Source organism: Otolemur garnettii, unplaced genomic scaffold, assembly GCF_000181295.1.
Source record: "Otolemur garnettii isolate 467f Iridium unplaced genomic scaffold, OtoGar3 scaffold00038, whole genome shotgun sequence".
Classification (NCBI taxonomy): domain Eukaryota; kingdom Metazoa; phylum Chordata; class Mammalia; order Primates; family Galagidae; genus Otolemur; species Otolemur garnettii.
This window is the reverse complement of record NW_003852433.1, coordinates 2,915,041-2,935,238: the sequence shown is the minus strand read 5'-3', so window position 1 is coordinate 2,935,238 and position 20,198 is coordinate 2,915,041. Positions and strand designations below refer to the sequence as shown.

General features: G+C 45.3%; 1 protein-coding gene across 1 annotated transcript in view; it reads left to right on the top strand.

Moving 5' to 3' along the window:
• Nucleotides 1–20,198, top strand: part of TTC28 (tetratricopeptide repeat domain 28) — a 472,107-nt gene that overhangs the window by 410,627 nt on the left and 41,282 nt on the right. Inside the window, exon 12 of the mRNA XM_023513262.1 lies at nucleotides 17,385–17,525. Within this exon, the coding sequence (XP_023369030.1) occupies nucleotides 17,385–17,525 (141 nt within the window). The remainder of the gene's footprint in view (nucleotides 1–17,384; nucleotides 17,526–20,198) is intronic.

Genomic DNA, 20,198 nt, shown 5'->3' with positions numbered 1-20,198 from the left:
AGTTCTAGAAAAGGCTTAATTAACCTCTGGTGGAAAAAAGTTGGAAGGGTTGCCTCTGGGGTAGGGACAAAATTGAGAAGGATCATGAAGGAACTTTCTGGGGTGAAAGTGAAGTTCTAAATCTTGATAGAGTTTATAAACAAAAAATCCATGCCTTTGTCAAAGCTCACTCAGTGTGCATTAAGATTTGTGCAGTTCAGGCCGGGCACAGTGGCTCACACCTATAATCACAGCACTCCGGGAGGCCAAGGTGGGTGGATTGCCTAAGCTCACAGGTTCCAGACCAGCCTGAGCCAGAGCGAGACCCTGTCTCTAAAAATAGCTGGGTGTTGTGGCAGGCACCTATAGTCCCAGCTACTTGGGAGGCTGGGGCAAGACAATTGCTTGAGCCCAAGAGTTTGAGGTTCCTAGGAGCTGTGACGCCAGGACACTCTACCCAGGGTGACAAAGTGAGACTCTGTCTCAAAACAAAACAAGATTTGTGCAGTTTATTTTATGTGACTTTTTTACTGTATATAAATTTTAACTAAAAATCATAAGTATTATACTCTAGCTAATATTATGCCTTCCTGAAGTATTTAGGGGAACTTTAGTTGAAATCTGTAATAAACATTGAATTGTATCCAAATATAAAATGAATTGATGAATAGAAAAAGGGAAAAATAGTTGGATAGATATGTGATAAAGCAGTTTCATTAAAATATTAATTATAGAGTCAAGGCAGTAGGTATACAGAGATTCACCATAAAATTCTTTAAATTTTTCAATATGTTTGATTTTTCATAATAAATTTGAGGAAAATATATAAAGCAGCATGGACAGATTGATCTTAAAAATACAGAGTGAAATGGAAAATTATGAAAGAATGAACCACATAAAATGATGCCAGATACATGATTAAAATACCTATATACAGATTTGGGGAGAGAAATTCAGTCAAAATGAACACATTAGAATGGGGGAAGGAGTGTGAGTAGGGCTGGGGGATGAGTGACAGATGGGGGTTGGATAGATAAGCCTTGCCCCGACTAATAAGGGCAGTGGGGGGAGAGAGAGAGATGTGGGTGGGCATATGGAGAACCATTAAACTTAGAGGCAAATCCTGGCCTCTCAAATTACTACCTGTATTATTCGGGGCAAGTTATTTAATAGTCTTTAGACTCACTTTTCTCCTCTATAAAATGGGTATTATGATCTTTACTTCATAGACCTGTGAGTCTTAAAACTAACTAATGTCTTGGAAGTTCCTAGTGTAGCCTTTAATCTATGGTAGACATTAAGCAAAATTCTATTCTCCTTTTCTTTCTATTCTTCTAAATCTTCAGTGTCCTTCAGTGGGCTTGCCTGTCTTCTCTAATTCCAGAACACCATACCTCTCTTTCTTGTTTTTCAAACGCCTTTAGCGCTATAGCCTATGCCACTCTATCCCATTTTGTCTTCACACAGACATAGAGTTTCTTTAGAGGTGTTGTTCTGGGTATATCTTGCTCTTTCCACTAACCATTCCACTTATTCTTGAGGGTTCAAAGTGTAGCTTCGAGCGTCTCTCTTCCCACTTGTTACCCAGTATTGTTCTTGACTGTTGCTCCAGGAGAGCAGAGTCTATGTCTGTACTACTTTCTATTTTTTTCTCCACATGGAAGAGGCTCAACAAATATTTAATGAATTAGTGAAGGAATAAACATTACCTGTTTTTCACTGCTCTTTTCACTCTGCACTATTTAATAAACACTGATTTATTATTGCTTTTACCCCTCCCATGTATTGCCAGGCTTGCTGAACTTAATGAAATAGATGTGATGGTATGAGCCCAACCCAGATCCGCTGCAAGATGTGGCTCCAGAAACACATTGGACTCAAAAGACAGGCACCCTCTCCTCTCTTTACTGTGGGTGCTCATTCAGCTATTCTGCTAAATTATGGATGACATTTTAGAGCTGGAAATGATCATAGAATTTATGTAATCAAATCTCCAAATGCTAAAAGTTAGATGAAAGGATCTGTATGTTCAAAGCCAATTGGGATTAGTGAGAGAGATTGCCTTCGTGGAGGAGGTAAGCATTAAGCAGAGTTTATTGATGGGAAGAGATGTGGGCTGTCTAAAGAGAGGGTGGAACATTCCAAGGGTGTAGAGTGACATGAGCCCAGGATTAGAGATGGCAGCAGATATGTGCTGCAGAGGAGCCCGCAGAGGATTGTTGGCTGTACATCAGGATTATCACATTACGTAAAGGGGACAAGATGGCGGGTGGATGAGTTGGAAGTCAGCATCCTTCTCTTTCCATACTGTCCTTTGCTACACCCCTGTCCTATCCTTGATATGCTCCTGACCTCCTTATCCTCTTATCTCGGCCAGAGACAGGGCTCAAAGCCTGATTTTAAAATGAAATCCAAATGACACATTTGGAACTCTAGATTTTAGCCTGGAAATGTGGGTTTTGCATTGTTTTTGGCACATATAGCAGCCAGCTGAGATGGCCCAAACCCCAGGAGGGATGGTTGGCACAGTCTCAGCTTTATATTTCCATGTCTTCAAATCAGTCCAAGCTACTCATTAGGCAGCCTTGCTTCGGCAAGCACTCTACCACATGCAGGCCCATCTCTACATCACCACAGCCTTGCCTTTGGTTCAGCTCATCAGTCCTTCTCCATTCTTGCCTTTGCCACATTTCTGGATCTTGAAAGACAGCTGCAGGAAACCGGGCTCCTCAGTTTCTCTCTAGGAAGGCTAGATACTGAGTCCACGTGCCCTTTCTTCCCCAAACAGGTTTTCTGTGTTTTCTTAACCCTGATCATGGCAAATGTGTCAGGGATTTGTTTAAGACTTCCTTTGGCTAACAAACATCAGGATGCACTGATATAGATGCATTTATATTTATTTTTATTTATTTATTTATTTACTTATTTATTTATTTTTTACTTTTTTTTTTTTTTTTTAAGAGACAGAGTCTCACTTTATCACCCTCAGTAGAGTGCTGTGGTGTCACAGCTCACAGCAACCTCCCACTCCTGGGTTTAGACAATTCTCTTGACTCAGCCTCCTGAGTAGCTGGGACTACAGGCACCCACCACAACTCCTGGCTATTTTTGTTGTTGTTGTTGCAATTTGGCTAGGGCCGGGTTCGAACCTGCCACCCTCAGTATATGGGGCCAGTGCCCTACCCACTGAGCCACAGGTGCCGTCCGATGCATTTATATTTAAAGGAAGAATGTTTACTGTGTCATTAAAGACCTTAAAGGCAAAAATGTGTAACAGTGTTGTTACTTTTTGCTCTAAATAATATTAAATGAACACTTTGTCCAGGTTAAGTACTGTCTTTTCAGAAGAGCTTGCTTATTCTCTTTCCTGAGAATTCTTGGCCTGTCCTTCCTTTTCTTTTCTCTAATCATTAAAAAGGAAAAGAGGAGTTTAGCTGTCTGAGTAACTACCTTCCTGGATTCCAGGGCCCCTGGCATATGTTTAGTCAGGGACAGGTGATCTGTGAAACACATCCGAGTTAAGAAGGAGAAAGGAGTTCAGGGTTTTAAGGATTCTGCTTGATGGGAACCATCATTTCTTCATTTAACATTGCTTCACAATTTGTGCAATAAAAATAACTCTGGAGAAATCTAAGCTGTTATTACTCTTGCTCTTTAAATCTGGATTTTCCAATATTCCATCCTGAGTCTTAATGATGCAGATTATTGCAATTTGTCACTTCTCTTGATGCAAATAGTAAATCTTGAATTCGTAAGTCTCCAGCTATATCCTATCTTGATTGGAAGGGACTTTTCTTATTTGGTTTCTCCGCAGCCCCTATCTGATTATGCTTCTTTAAGGTTTAAAAAAAAAAATGTCAACCCCCAACAGAATTATTTGGATACATGTGGATTCTGTGTCGACACCCAGTGGGAGAACACAGGCCATCCTGCAATCAGATGGGGTGCTGGACAAAGCCTCTGCCTCACAGGGCTCACTAAGGACTGGTTTTCCAGCCTGACAAAGCAGAAGCCATTTCATTCTCTGCATTTCTTTATGGCCGGCATGCCAATACATTTACTGAACTATGTAGACAGTCTCTGTAGCACCGCCAGCTTTTATTCCTGCTTCTACCCAGTTGTAAACCTAGAAACAAATATTTAGCTGGCTGTGGAGTGTCATCCACACAAGTGCTCTCCCTCTGGGGGTCTGCTGCACACACAGCGCCTGACTGGTCCTTTCACATTGCACAGGACATATAATATATTTATGTCTCGTGTAACCATAGAAACCTGTTGTGTCAGAGAAGACTTTATGATTTTGCTGCTCTCCAGAAAGAGATGAATAAAGCCACGGGGCAACCTGCCACCTCTTGTTTAGTTACTTTGTAATCATTTAGCAATTAAGACTGCAGAACATATTTACTATAATTTTCACATCTGTAGACATTTTACAAAGTATTGAATATACATAAGGAAATAAAAACACTCAAGATATTATTTTAGAAACCCCATAGCCAAAACAGCTTTTTTAAAAAATTATCTGCACAATTTGTACTTCATTAATTATTCTTGAAAATGGCTGGTCTTTTTTGTGTGTGGGCGGGGGGAGCGTTTCCTTTAGCATCATTGGCCTGAGGAATGTATGAATTTTATTATGCTGCCTATACAATAGGGCTGTAGAAAGAATACCAGTTTGGGAGTTGGGCAGAGTTGGATATAAAACCTAATTTAAATCTGGGCTCTTCCACTTACTGGCTGGGCTTTCTGAATGTTGCAGAGCTTTTTTGGCTATTACCAAAACCTATGAAATGAGAATGATAATATGTACTTTGATGGATCATTCATTGTAAGAAAAGCAATAATTTTAGGGAAAATGCATAGTCCATGGTAAAGAATCACTGTATAGCACTATTATCATTGCTTTTATTCTGAACTTTTATGTCTTTTGATCTAATATGGAATGCACCATAAGTATATTCTGATACCTGTAAAAGCTTATTTGGTTTAGTACATATATGGTACTTCATACTTATTAAAGTCTTAACAATATTTATTATAAAACCCCCAAGCAAGCTGAGGCATACAAATTCCATCTCTTTTTCCAATTAATTCTGCACCTTTCCATTTGGCAAATACATGTGTTTCAGGGGTTTTAATAGAGCAAGGAACCCCCTTGGCTCTTTTGTCTATGCCTTGGATTGTTTAAAGGAATTATCCACAATGTCATGAAAGCGCTGATTTGGCTCCTAGATGACTTGGGCGACCCCTGCTGGCAGCCTGTGAAATCAGGCGTGCCTGCCACCAAACCAAAAGGCAGACCCTCGCCCCTAGATCCCATATAAATGCCCTGTAGACTGTGTGGTCTGTGGGTGGTAGGGTATAATCATGGCTGTGAAGGCATGGAGTTTACTCTTATTGTTATTATTTTCTTTATTATTGTTATTTAAATGGAGGTATTAGAATGCAGGGGATGTATCCTACTAGCTAATAACCATTTAAGTTGCATTTGGGAGCTTTCAGGACTTGACAACAGCTTTTCAAAATCTCAGGCTGTTAAACCCCCTACCGGGTTAATGTGGCAGAAAAAGACAAGAACGACACCAGCCAATGGCTTTTTGTACAGTGCTGTATCTTGAGCATCTGGAAGAGAGAAAGGGAAACAGATTCTTTTAGAAAATCCAATTAGAGAGAGAAGGAAATATGCTTTGCTAAGAGAGAGAGAGAGAGGGAGGGAGGGAGGGAGAGAACAGGTTCTCCCCAGAGGTAAAAGCCTCAATATTGACAAAGGAAAATCCTATATTACTTTGACTTAGTTCAGAAAACCAGTGTTTCTAGATGTCTTCTCAGGAAACAAATAGGGCAGATAAACAGGAAGCTGTTTTCACCCACAATTCAATTTAGACAATAACAAATATGATGATTTAAAAAACATCATGGGAGGGGATACAAAAGCTTTTCGTGATTCCTTGTAGAAGCATGGGAGCCACATTCTCCCTCCGACTTGTTTATCAATTTTGAATGAACTTATAAGAGATCTAGGGAATCTGGAGTGATTTTGGAAATCACCCTTAGCTTTTAGGGACCACATCCCATATGAAAAATAACCCCTACCCTAGTTGCTGTTTAGCATCTCCTCATACCTTGACTTTGACTGTTAATCTGTTAAGTCGTCTCTTGTCCAGACCGAATAGACTCAGTTTAATAGCTCTTTGTGACACTATTTGTATAGAAATTTTAAACATGTACAATTTACCTAGATTTAGAGGATTATAAATAAAACTACCACCTCCCCTCTCCAGTTTTCCTCATTAAGGGGATCATATTGTATTAGAATATGCATTTTCATTATGACATATTAGGTTTTATTGTGTTTATAACAACTCCAAGGGGGGGCATTCTCACAGCACTCGTGGAGGTCTAGCTGTGGGACTCCTGTTATAAGCAGGCACAGTGTGAGCTTTGGTATAATATTCTCATTATCTTAAACCCTCATCTCTTTTTCGTTTGTTAAAGGGGTCATTTGGCTTTTTAATATAACTTGTATTAGTGCAATTATAGGAAACGAAAATCTTTAAACACTGAACCAGACAGGTTGTTCTTTAACAGCTGGGGAAAGACTTGCCCCTACCCCATACACTCTGCCTTCGTGTGGCTGAAACCCCTTTCTGTCTAAATGCACCTAAATAATACATTGCACATACACTATATATGCAAATGCTCCTCCCAGAGACATTCTTTTCTCTGAGTGGACAAAGGAAATGGACCTCATGGTGATCTTTGAAGACCATTTACAGTTCTAACAGCCTATGTTTTCCACAAGAACACACAATCATGAAATTTAAAAGCATGCCTCAAATATGGGAGTTGGTGCCACTAAGGAGAGCTGAGGTAATGGAAATGCCTCTGTGATCTTTGAAATTCTTAGCCCCTGAGTGCCTTTAGAAGATGTGTCTGGGTCAGGCAGCTTCTGAGCCCATGGAGGCGGGATGGTGGCATGGGAAGGCACAGGCCAGGATTCAGCTCACCTGTCTCCCAGGCCCAGTTCTGCTGCTTGTTATCTCTGGGGCCCTGCACAAGTGCCTGAACTCCTCTGGGTCTCCCTTCAGGCCTCTTTAACGAAGATGAGGTGATCTGCCTCCTAGCTGTGCTACAAGAATTAATGATAATATGCTAGAAGGATCCTGGGACTCAGTAATTGACTTCAGCTGTCATTAATAACGTGCCTCAACTCTATTGCCCTTGGATTTGGAATTAGGGAGGCCTAATTCCAGATCAGGGTGGGTACTTTATTTCACATGCCTTGTGAAAGGGCTCAGAGTTACTTACCTGAAAGAATGCTTTGTCCCCACATGCCCTTGCTCTCACACACACACTCATTTACCACACTCTTACTGCCACACTGTAGTAAGTGCTCTCACAAATATGTACACTCACTGCTTCCCTTTGTGCATACCTGCACACACACCCACACAGCCCAGGCTGAAGTGAGGCCCCAGCCAGGGTGGGGAAAGGAATAGCCAAGTGCCATGGATTGGGGACTAGCCTCCAAAGGTTCAGTGTTCTCTAGTGCTCTAGAAATCTGACCCCAAACTAACTCTGCTTAAAACAAGCAAACAAACAAAAATTGTTACTCTAACAATCCCTCCTTTCTCTGATAACCTCATAGAAAGTTCAAGATTCTAGGAAGGAAATGGAAGAAAGGTGTTTTACAATTGCTGAAAACGCACTGTTTACTTAAAGGTGTGTGTTTTGTTTTTCCAGTGACTAATTTGATTCTCCTGGGATGGAGCAGAAGCTAACCTGTGTGGTGGGATTTTTTGTAGTAAAACCACTTCTCAGCTGTATTGAGGGTGTTATGGGGTGCTGAGGGCTGGGGTATATCTCCCCAGGTTTGGGTGATGAGGACAGGAAGCCCTCAGGAGTCCTTGTGCTGCCACCCAGCCTGTGCTGAGATCTACTGTAGCCAAGGCCCTGTTCTAGACTAGACCTTGTAAGGGTCAGAGACATGAGACAGGGCCCCTGCCTCCATACCTGTCCACCCAACAAGGGACAAGGAGGAACAGATGCTAAGGGTTCTGATGGTCTGGAACTCAGGAATTCTGCACCTAGCAGGTGCTGCTGGAGGTGCTCAGAGAAGGAGGCATACAGAGGAAGCTTTCTACAGGAAAAGGCATTTGAGTCATCTTTGAGGAAATAGCATAATTTCCATGTGTATAGGTAGGTCAGGGGTAATGGAGAGGGGAAGACCAGGTCAAGGGCATGGCCAAAGCAAAGCAGGAAAGTGGCCCATTACAAAGTGTATTCACAGAGAGCGCCTGGTTTGGATGGAGCAGTCTGTCTCAGCTGGCCGTGGGAGATAAGATGCGCGAGCTTAACTGGCACTAGATGACAGCAGTCTTGACACCTTGCTCTGCACTGTCTTCTGGGTGCTGGTTTTTGGAAGATACATCTGACAATATTTATGTATTTTATCTGAATGCCACATCTGTGGTTTTGCTTTAACTGTTTCTCCCCACCCCGCCCCTAAATATCCTATTCCGCTGTCCTCAATTCCTCCAGTCCTGGATCATTTCCTCAACTCATCTCGAGTGCTGCTACCTCTGAGAGGACGTAAAAGATCTCATACTCTGCAGTTCTGTAACCCTCCGTGGTGCACTGCAGCTGCTGGCTCATGGTAGAGACATGTCTCTCTGCACTGAGCTCCCTCCAGGGCTGGGAGCTCCTGACAGCACAGACTCACACTTGCTGGGATCTCTCACAGCATCTTGTACTTGGCAGGCCATCCAGGATATCTGGGTGAATGAGTATATCCCGTTCCGGACTGTGTATTTTTACCCCGTCACACTCCTCACCTTCACTTCTCAGAGGCCAGAAGCCCAGTCATTCATGGATTCACCCAGGCAAATAAACATTCCTCGTGGGCAAGAATGGCTGGCTGCCTTCCCAGACTCCTGTACACAGGATGTGGCTCTGAATGCAGGATCCCATTTTGGGGAGTGGGAAGAAACAGGGAAGTTCTCAGCAATTTTGAGTAACAGCATAACTCTGAGAAAGAATTCAGGAAGAAGACAAAAGTGTCTCCCTTCCTCCACGCCTAAGGGCGATATGGTTTCTTGGAGCAGAAGGAGAAACTGAGCTAGATATACTCTTGTTATCAAATTATAAAGCACTTAAATTCCTCTTCCTACTAACCTGACTGTGGTCGTGGTCAATAGCCAGAGTTTGTCCCAAAGCACCTTTGTCCCAAAGTGTCAAGGAGAGAAGAGCATTATACTCACCTGGGGCTTTGGGCTGGAAGCCTGCTAAGGGTGAGGAGGTAGGCCTGCCTCCTCCATCACTCACTTGCTGGTATTGCAAGGGGCTAGGAGACAGAACTGTTCTTGCCTGGCTGTGTGGCTTTGATAACTCTGGGTCTGGCAGATGGTTAAAGTGGAATCTTGTTTTCTATAGGCCCTTTAGAGGTACCTATAGCTTGTTGAACCTGGGCGGACATATCTCTGGTCCTCCAGTTTTCTTCTCATCCCTTGGCATCGGGTGGTGCACCTCAGCTGGTTTCTCCAGGGGTCCTTGTTGGACAGAGTTGAAGACAAGCCATGCCTGCTCTCTCCTCCCTGGGACTACATTTGGTCCACAGGAAGCATCTTGCAGCCTTGCCCCTGATGAACTCCAGGAGCATAGGCTATTCCCTCCCTAGCCTTGCCCATCTAGCAGGGAAGGAACAGAGTGGGACAATAAGACCCCGCTCAGCATGGGGCAGGCAGGCTTCAGTCCTGCATATCTCTCTCCTGACTTCAGGGTAGACATTTTCAAGCACTCCGAGTAGGACCTCCATGAAAATACCTCCTAAAACATGGTCCATCTCACTACTCTTCTAGAAGGGCTGGGGTGAAGACTAACTCTATGATGGTAACTCTCTCCAAAGAAACGTCTCCACCAGTCTTTTCACACCCTCTTCTCTGAGCCCTGATCGAGATGGGGACCTAAAGGCCCTAAGACAGGTTCTCAAAGCCATTGTCTGTGTGCATCTGAACATGGGAAGTGACACAGAGTGCATGTTTCTTTAGTGTTTGGTATTTATTGTACTGACACCTCAGTGAAAGAGGTCCCACTTGTGTGTACACACACAGACGCACACACATGAATGTATATAAACATACACATCTGTCATGCAGGCTGTCTGTTCATACAGTCGTTTTAGTGCTCACACTGTGGGAGGATAGAGGAGCTTCTGCGTTTTCACTTGGTTACCTTTAGATTCAATTTTAAATACAGTCATGTATTTAACAATATTTTAGTCAACAATGACCTGCATACACAGAAGAGTCCCGTAAGATTCTAATAGTGTATTTTACTACACCTTTTCTATGTTTAGATACACAAACACCATTGTATTACAACCGCATACAGTAACGGTAATTGATGTTAGAGTGGGTTTGAGAGCCACTTTGTCAGGGGGGAACTCCATTGCCAGTGCTTTCTCATCAAAGATTTCAAAAATAGACACCACATAATGGGGCCTTCCGATCGATGACAGTCTTCGTGCACACAGACTACTGAGCTAATGGAAGTGAAACCTTCTTATTTGTTTGATCATAGTGTTTACTGAAAGAAGAAGAGCTAGGGAAAATGCCCATGCTCCTTCTTTAACACTTAAGTGCAGACTAGATAATTCTAGGCCATGAGATAAGCAGGGCACACACAAAGTGCTTTCGAGTTAAAATCGCACAGTTCTGAATCCCAAAGGCCAGAAGGCTTTCTTTCATCCAAATGATCTTAAGAAAGCATATTTGAGGAGGAATTGTATTCTTTTATCAGTTTAACAACAAAAGCACCCATCAGAGCTTATTGATCATTCATACTGTGTTTGTGCGTGTGTGCGCTCATAGATTCTTGGCAGGTAAATGTAATGATTTGCCTTCAGACCAACAGAATGTTTGTTCTATAAATAACAAGTGTTAAATATAGTATGGGTTACAGTCTTGAGAAGATAGAGAGAAAAGCAATTTCTAGAGTGACATAATAGGAGCAAGAAATCAAATCTTGTTTCATCCAAATATCAGCAGAGACACCAGTGAATTTGTGGTAGTGACTGGCACATGTAGTCCCAGCTACTCAGGAGGCTGAGGCAGGAAGATCATTTGAATCCAGGTGGCTGTGAGCTTGGCTGATGCCACAGCCCTCTAACCAGGGTGACAGAGTGAGGTTCTGTCTCAAAAAAAAAAGAATGATGCCAGAGCAACTTGGCAGCTGTGGCACTGACTTAGCGTCGCAAGGCCGCACAGGTCCCTGAGGATACTTCTTGGCTTATTCTCCCTCTCCCCTCAACAACAATCATGTCAAAAGCATTCGTAGTCTAAAGAGGACGATTTCTAATAAAATTATGGGGGAGAAATCCAAGGAAATCCATGTAACCCAAGGGCAAGCTTGGATTAGAGAAGGAAGGCTGGAGGAGCCCCAGGCTACATAAGGCACCTGTTTCTCCTCACTGCTCGGTGCTTCAGTTAGCACCTCCAGCAGTGTGTAAAATGCTCTCTGCTCCTGGTCCTAATGTGGGAAAACAGTCACCCTAGGTGGCTCCTGTGCTCCCCCACAGCCTATAGAACTAGCCACAGAGTCACATTTAGCTCTCCCTGAATTCCAGTGCTCAAATTTTGGGGAAGGGAATCTGGTGGGCTTAGCTTAGGTCAGAAATCCACCTCTGGTACAGTCAGCAATGTTGGGGAAGAGAGTCATGGAGCATAAACTCAGCACCAGGTATTCAGCCCTGTGATCCTGTGGATCTGGGAGGGAATTTCTAGAACTAGAATGTTTATGATCAGAGCAGCTTCCCCAAAGCTTCTACTACACTGCCCCCTTCTCCCGATCCCCAACATATAGCTGGTTTTCCTTCTTTAAAGGCTTACATCAGCTTCTGTTTCTTGGGTTCTTCTACGTGAGACAACCCATGGAGTAGGATGCCCCCCTCCACTTTCCTTGCTGTCCCTGAAAGTAAACCCCAGGCTCTTTTCATCTTAAAGGTTTACTAATAATCACTATGAAAAGACCAGACAGGGAGTAGTAAGTAATTCACGTGGGAAAGGTTCAGACAACCTGAGTTCCTGAAGTCTTATGTCTTTAGTTTCTGGCATTCTGTTGCTAAGTGGCTTCTGGGAAAATGGGCCTTTTCAGCCATCAGCAGACTGGCCACACAAAACCCAATCAATGCCCATGGTGTTTGTGATCTGTGCATCTCTTCATATCTCCAAGACATTCCCTGCTTCCTGGTTGTAGACTCTCCCACACAGTGTGCTGGCACAGTTAGACCTGGCCTCTTGGAATCAAGAGGCACTAAATGATTATATGTGGTAGCAGCAAGTGAATTCACTCTTGCTTCCTCAAGTTTTGCCAATTGTAGAGGAATCCTTGCTTTGAAAGTATTTTGTTGCCTTTGATGTGCTCCCACTGGTGCAGGGCTGATGCTGTAGGAGCCACCTCCCTGTGCAGGGGACACTGCAGACGGTATTGTCCATAGTTTCCAGCTTCAGCATTGCTAGTGGTTGGTCTTCAACAAATAACTGGTTATCAGTGCACGAGAAACCTGGAGATTGGGGCGGAGGGGGATGGAGAAAGAATGAGTTAGCAAAAGGATGTTGAGACATAAATAAAAGTGTGATATGAGGAATTCAGTTGCACTGTCAGGGGGATGACAGAGAGTGTGTTCTTGGAGAGATCAGGAGGCCACACTTGCAAATGAAAATCCTGTCTGGAGTCTCTTGCCAAGCCCTGTCCCCCAAAACAGGATGAGTTCTGGCACAGCTCCAAGGTACTTGATTCATGGGCCGTTTCCATCTCTCTGGGGGCTGCATGGGAACAGCATTTTGGAGCCTGCGTCTGGTGACGGCATGATTTATATTCTCCAGAGCAGGCAGGAGCGGGGCTTCTCACTGCATCCCTGGAGCAGATGCTAGCCAGGCAGGTGGCACCGTGAAGAAGCTGCTGTCTGTGTCTGGACTGCTCCCTCTCTAACACTCCCCTCTCAGCCCTCGCCAGGACACGTACCTCACTGGCCCACAGTTAGGCCACCTTTCACTGATTTTGACCTTTGACTCTCTCTGTTCTCTGTGACTGTGGTGATCTAAATCTCAACCTTCCACCCAACCTCAGGCAGGGGCCTGGAGTGGGGTCCAGCCAGGATTCTGGCTGATGGGCAAGTGCCAAATCAGGGGCCTAGAATAAGAAGGAGCAAAGGGTCAGGGGAGGGAAGTCTGAGCCCAGAGAGCCGTGAAGGAAGGAGAACTAGAGCATGCCAGTCATGTCCAGAGGGTAGGACAGGTAGGCAGGACCCTGGGTCCAAAGCTGGGTGAATAGGACTAGAATATGAGCAGAATGGGGACAAAGGAGAGGCAGGATCTTAAGTTTGGGGACCTCCCTAGCTGGCTAGTGCTGGGCAGCTGGAGAGTCAGGAGTGCCCCGCTTTTCACTCCTCACACCTTGCTGCTAGGCTCCCATCCCCTCTTCCCCTCGAGGTATCCTCCCAGCAGAGCTATGACTACCAGTTTCATCTGCAAGGCCGGCACTCCTCTCTTGTTTCTTCTGTGCTTCAGAAGGTGGCCATAAGAATAGGGGCCAGACTCAGACCGTGAGTCCAAGTGCTCCAGGGTCACTTTCTGTGCAAACACTGTTTATTCATTCATATTCTCATATTCGTTCCCTCTTCCTCATTTTATTTTATTTTATTTTAAGACAGAGTCTCACTCTGTCGCCCAGGCTAGAGTGCCATGGCGTCAGCCCAGCTCACAACAACCTCAGAGTCCTAGGCTTAAGTGATCCTCTTGCCTCAGCCTCCTGAGTAGCTGGGACTACAGGTGCCTGTCACAATGCCAGGCTAATCTTTCTATTTTTCGTACAGACAGGGCCTCACTCTTGCTCAGGCTGGTCGTAAACTCCTGAGGTCAAGTGATCCTCCTGCCTCAGGGATGACAGGCATGAGCCACCACGCCCAGTCCTCTTCCTGGCTTTCTCTCTTCTTAATCTAGCACCAATTATTCATTCATTATATATACACATACAAATCCCACTGTGTGATATTTTATTTTTTGTGTCCTGTAGAGATTAGCATGCCTGTCTAGCACCTTTTCTGAACTTTCCAGGGGCAGATGCTGTCTTCATTTGAAGTAATCCCAGCCCCAGCTAAGGACCTAGAATACTGGTTACACAATAAATGTTTTAGAAGGTTGATTAGCCTAATGGCCAGATAACTAAATGAGTGGCACCTCATTTATCTTACATTCCAACTTCCTCCTAGAATTTATTTTATTTTTTAAATTAACATATACTGTGTATGTCAGTATCAAAGTAGGAGTACAAAACCACACAGTAATTTCAGCAGAGATAGGTTAAGGTAAAGAATTATTAACTGTAATGGGAATCAGAGTGAAAGGGATCGGCTAGTAAGAAGTCAGGAGACATCTAAAGAATACTATAATGTCATAGTAGATAGTAAGTGCCTTGAAGGTAGGTATAATGTGACCCTCATCTGTTTATCCCCACCCTGTAACTATGTTGAAGCAAAGTGAATTGAACGAGAGCTTGTGGTGACCAGATAGGTATAATGTGACATCTCTAGAAAGTCGTCCTGAGAAATGGGTACAGGGGAGTGATTGTGCTATGTGGACCATACTTAGGACCCCTACCACATGCCCTATGAGGCTTGTTTTGTAAATGGGAGATTCCTTTATCTCTGACATCGCCTGTTTGTTTTTTCCTTCAGTGTTAATACTTTGAAGGGTCAGGAAATAGGAAACAACCCTATTAAGCAGGAGATTCTGAGGGCTCACTCTGCAGCTGACAGCGAGAGTGGAACTGCAAGATAATGGAGGCTGATACTGGTCCCAGCCAATTCTTCTCCCCTTTGCAAAGCGCTGAATGACAAGCAGATTTCTCAGCTCCAAGCAGGCAGTCTCATTCAGATGATAAATGTGTCCCTGGACAGAGGAGCTTGTTGAGTGATATTTACCAGGGTCTCTGTGAAGGGCCCTCAGCTCCCAAGGGAGCATTTCAAACCTTCATCTGCTCTCCTGTTCAGCTGACATCCGTGGGGCGGTGAGAGGAATAAAAGCTCTCCAGCATGATGGAAGCCCTGGTGATTTGTTTAGATGCTGGAAGTTTCTTGATTTCACTTGCTTCCTGTATTCAGCCCCTCCCTCTTGTAAGCAAGCCCCAGACAGAGAAGCACAGAGTCTGTGAGAAGCTTAGTCTTAAAGGAGGAGGGCTGGGAGGTCAGCAAGTACTACAGACCTCAGTCAGGCTCCACCACCCCAGGCTCCTGGGCCAAGTTTCTTGGCTTCTCCACACCTCCATCTCCTCGTATACTAAGGTGACAACAAAAGCTTCCTCACAGGATTATCACAGAGATAAACCTGTATGAAGATACTTTGCACATTTTAAAATGCTGTGCAGCATAAGCCATTCATTTATTCAGTAGTTCCTTTTGGTACACCTACTGCATGCCAGGTACTATACTGTCTGAAGGGCCAATTCCAGACTATGCAAGCCTGGGAGAAAAGCAGGCTACTAGCCAGGACTTTCCCAGCCATCAGCGTGGTTCTGACATAATTTCCAGCTGTTTTTGTCTGGGTTCTCCAGAGAAACAGAATGAGTAGAAGTTAGACACACACACAAATAGAATGTATTTGTATATGCTAAATATATATAAACAGGATATGTTTATACGTATGTGTTTATATGAAGAGATAAAGAGATTTATTATGAAGAATTGGCTCACATAGTTATGGAGGCTGAGAAGTCCCAGCATCAGCAGCAGCAAGCTGGAGACCAAGGAAAGCCAATGCTGTAAGTTCCAGTTCAAGTCCAAGTATGAAGGCAGAAGCCTGAGGCCCTAGCTTGACGAGAGAGTGAATTCTCTCTTACTCCCGTTTTGGTTCTCTTCAGGCCTTCAGTGAATTGGTAGCTGAGGTGCACCCAGCCTGGGGTACAATCTGCTTTACCCAGTCTACCAACCCAAGTGTTAATCTCATCCAGAAATGCCCTCACAACCATACCCAGAATGATGACCAAATATCCCCGCCACCCTGCAGGCCAATCAAATTGACATAAAATTAACCATCACACCAGGGTTGGTGTTCACATAGAGTATTTAAATTTTTATAGCAGCTTTACATGCTGTTCTTATTTGGCCTCCAGAATGACCCAGTGAGGGGCTTATTACTCTTCTCTGTCACAGGCATCACCAGGTTGGCCATTTGAAATGGGACATAGTTGTCTTAAACCCAAATCTCCATGCACTGAGACTTCCCTGTCAGTGACAGGAAGCCCACTCCTCTCCAGAGTCCCAGCGTATGAGAGGACTGAAAGTCTGTCTTTTGCCTCCTGTGCCTTGGTGCTCCCCACTTTGTACACTGATCCTTAGTCAGCAGGGAGGTTTAAAAGAAATTCTTCCATATTTCCCGTAGAAATAACTATCTGTGGCCTAGGTACCACTCAGCAAAGCCTAAACGTAATCTTGAAGCCGAAGGGAGGTAAGGGGTCAATGCAGAGATGTGCCTTTGCCAGGCCTCAGCCAGTTGTGTGGCATGGGGTGGGGAAGGGGGTGGCTGCGGGTGACAGGGCTCTCATGGACTTGTTTACCCCGGCCTGGCTTGCTGTGTTTCCTCAGGGAACAGTGTGTGGCTTTTACATTTAACAAGCCTCTTGTCATTTTAACCTTGCTGATGAATGTAGGCACTTTGGGTATTTTGGTTTACTTAAAACCCATTGTGAGATGTTGTATTAAGATCTGTCAGTAGGGAAATATGAATTTATTAATTCAAAACAAGTTGCATCCTCATGCTGAGCTTGGAAAATGGGCCAAATCAACAGCATTTCTCAAACTCACACTTCAGATAGTGCCCACTTTGCCTGGCCCTGCAGCTACTTATGAGTGTGTCTGTCTCATCTGGAAAATGACTTTTTAGGCTGCGTGTCCCCCATGCCTAGGATGGTACCTGGCACAGTTTAGCTGCCTAGTTACTGTTTCTGGAATGGACAGTACTTGTTCTGGGAGGATTGTCACACAGCTGTATTCCCCTCAGCTCTGTTCTGGGAAGAAGGCCCTGTCGGCCTGTCACAACCAGCGTTGTGACCTCACGTGTGACACTGGGAACGCATTCTTACTCAAACACAGCTCCTGCCTGTAGAAAGTTCACAGCAAGTGAGTGGTGCTGGGCCATGAACACCCACCAGAGTTCATCTTGAGAAGCACTGAACAAGTGAGGTTTAAGAAGAGGGCTTCAGGGACACTGATGAGGGTGAGGAGGGTGCGGGCCAATGCCAGCCTCAGTAGTAGGGGTTCATTGGGTAGCAAAATGGCACAGGACCTCTGAGGTGACTTCCCTAGCTCAGCATTTCTGTTTTCTAAGTGGCTTTTTCTGCAATTTTTTCTGTAGGGCCTGTGCTAGCAGCGAGACAGAGAGTGAAGCTGGAGACATCATGGACCAGCAATTTGAAGAGATGAACAACAAACTCAACTCAGTCACTGACCCCACTGGCTTTCTGCGGATGGTTCGCCGCAATAACCTCTTTAACAGGTGCGAGTAGGGCTCCTTTCCTGGCCTGGTGCAGGGCAGGATCCTCTGAGTACAAATAATGTGCTTATATGGATGCTCTTTCCAGCCGGTTAGGCATCTGGCTCATGTCACACATTTGCAGAAGCAAGTGTGATGCTTCCACAGCCCTGTGCTCGTCAGGGCCTCTGCTTCACAGCAGCACCTCCAGCTCAAGTGCGAAGACAATAACAGGCTTGATGTGACAATCCTCGTTTGGCTGGGATGGGAGGCCCAGGAGAGGGTGGCTGCTTCTCCGCATAGCCTCAGAGCTGACTTCCTGAACACCCGGCAGAAGCCAGACAGAGTAGCCTCACGTCCTTCTTTGCCAGTTTCTGCAAGTAATTCGTGAGCCAGGCACCTGCATTGGCTTCCTGGCCTGGTGTTCAGGAGTGGAGATGGCAGCATTGCTGGAGGAAGAAACCAGGCTAAGAAAGCACTCACCCAGACCTAGGTCCACCCTGTGCCCTGAGACCTCAGTTCCTTACGGCTGTCCCAAGTAGGCCTTAATGGTCTTAGGATGAGGTGGGGTTTAAATTACCAAGCCAGCATGCCCCTTCATCTTTTTATCAGAACTGATACCCAAGCTGGGTCCGTATAAATGGGGACAGGTGGTCAGAGTTGAGAGGCACTTGTCCCACTGTCATCTGGTTGCCTGGCAACAACCTGGGAGTACATTTTGATAGACCTCTCCAGAAAGACATCACAGACTCCCTAGGTCCCTGCCACTGCCCAAGGACCTCCCTTTAAAGGGCAGCTGGTTGACCTTGGAACATAGGAGGGAAGTGACTATGCACCGGGTAGGAGGCAGCCTCTGCTTGGCAGCCCTACCGTGCTGGGCGTTGTATGCCCTGTCTGTTCCTACTCTAGGCCCTGGTTTCCTCTCATTATTGTGCTGTCAGGGTGACAAACGTGTGTTTACTTTCCCAGAGGGGAGCTAAGGAGGAAGAGAACCAAAGGCTGGGGACTTAGAAACTGGCAGCTTGATTGAGAGGAGGCCAAAACTTCAAGCTGGTTCCGTCTTCCCTACCACCTTTGCAGGTGTCCCTCCTGGCTTCAGGTGTCATGTAGGGACGTGGCACAGTCTGAGAGGTCTGGGAATGGGCCTGGGTGCACATCCTTTCTCTGCCAATGTCTTGGCCATTGAGGTTATTCTCAGCTCAGCCAGGTGATATTATTCGTAGTTAGAAACTAGAAGAGCTCAGGGCATGGCCTTTGGCTCTGTTGCTTAGTAGGTGTATGACACTGGGCAGGCAATTTCACCACTTTATCCTCAGTTTCCTAATCTCTAAAATGGGGACAGACTTCCCACCCTATAGGTTTCCTTTAATATGAGAATTAAAGGAGCTAATATATATAGATAACATACTGACCTACTTCCTAATGCATGTACTTAAAAGCCACTGGTGGCCTTCTACAGTTTTGAGTAAAGTGAGAAGAGCAATACTAAACTTGAATTCTTACGATAAACATGGGTAGTTTGGAAGGGGTGAAACACGTATGTGCTTGTGGAGCAGGTGGTGGCCACCTTGGATTGCACCTCTCCTACCCTGTGTCCAGTCCTACCTCTCATCCTTCACGTGAGGGAGCTGCCAAGACAGACCATCGGGCATCCATGGGGACCTGATAACAGGTGCTCCAGTAGTCGAGAGCCAGTCCCCCAGGGGCCTCAGGCTCTACAGAAAGAAAGGGGCAGGCCAGGTGTATTTGGAACCCTAGCTTACTTACCACCCTGGGCCCAAGATGGGGTGCATTTTGGATGGTGGGATTGTTCATTTGGGGAAGATGTTATATGTCCTTTCAGGCAGCTCTGAGATAGGTCCTGTGAGCACGATACTATGCATTAATTTGTTGGTTCATTTAAACAGTACAAGCTGTGCCCCCTCAGCCAGGCTGAGTATTAGTCCCAGCCCTGGGTACCTGATGGGGGGCAGCAAGGCTTATAGCACTGGACCCTGGGCCCAGCTGCCCAGCCACTCAGCACCTGGCTCCCTTGGTAAGATGTGACCCAGCCACCTACCTTGGGCCCTCAGTCGTACCTATGGGAAAACAAAGGAGTCAGAAGGGATCTGTGCAGACCCTTCCATTACTGGACTTCTGGAAGATACCAGGGGCACGTTGGATGAGTGAAACAGCCTGCATTCTTTCCACCTCAGTATAGTGAGCCCTTAAGGGCCAGTAAAGTTTGCCACACTGTGTGTTCTCTGCTGCCTTCCTGACGAACCCAGGAAGAGGGAGCTCTGGACTCCATCCACAATGGAGCAGAGCTACAGATGAGGATATCACAGAGGCAGATAGAGCAAGCCCTCACAGACTTCCAGGGCAGCCTCTCATCTGCAGATGAGCACACACATGCCAGGAGAATGGACACCTGCCTGTGAGCAGATTCCAAAGCTGGATTTCATTTCAGGACACACCTCAAGCTGCCCTGCCAGTCTTGTCCTTGCTTTGCTGTGGAGTCTCAGGCCTCCCTCTCTGCCCCTTCCATGACTAGGGATCTGTGCTAAGGATTGCTGGCTTGTCACTGAGCAGAATGGCTGAACAGTAGCTTTTCTGTAAACTCCTGTGAGAGATTAGCATTTGCAGAGCACTTATCCCCTGGAGCCCACAGAGGTGAGGTGGAAGCAGCCATGTGCGCAGGGCCTGTGTGCTGGAGCA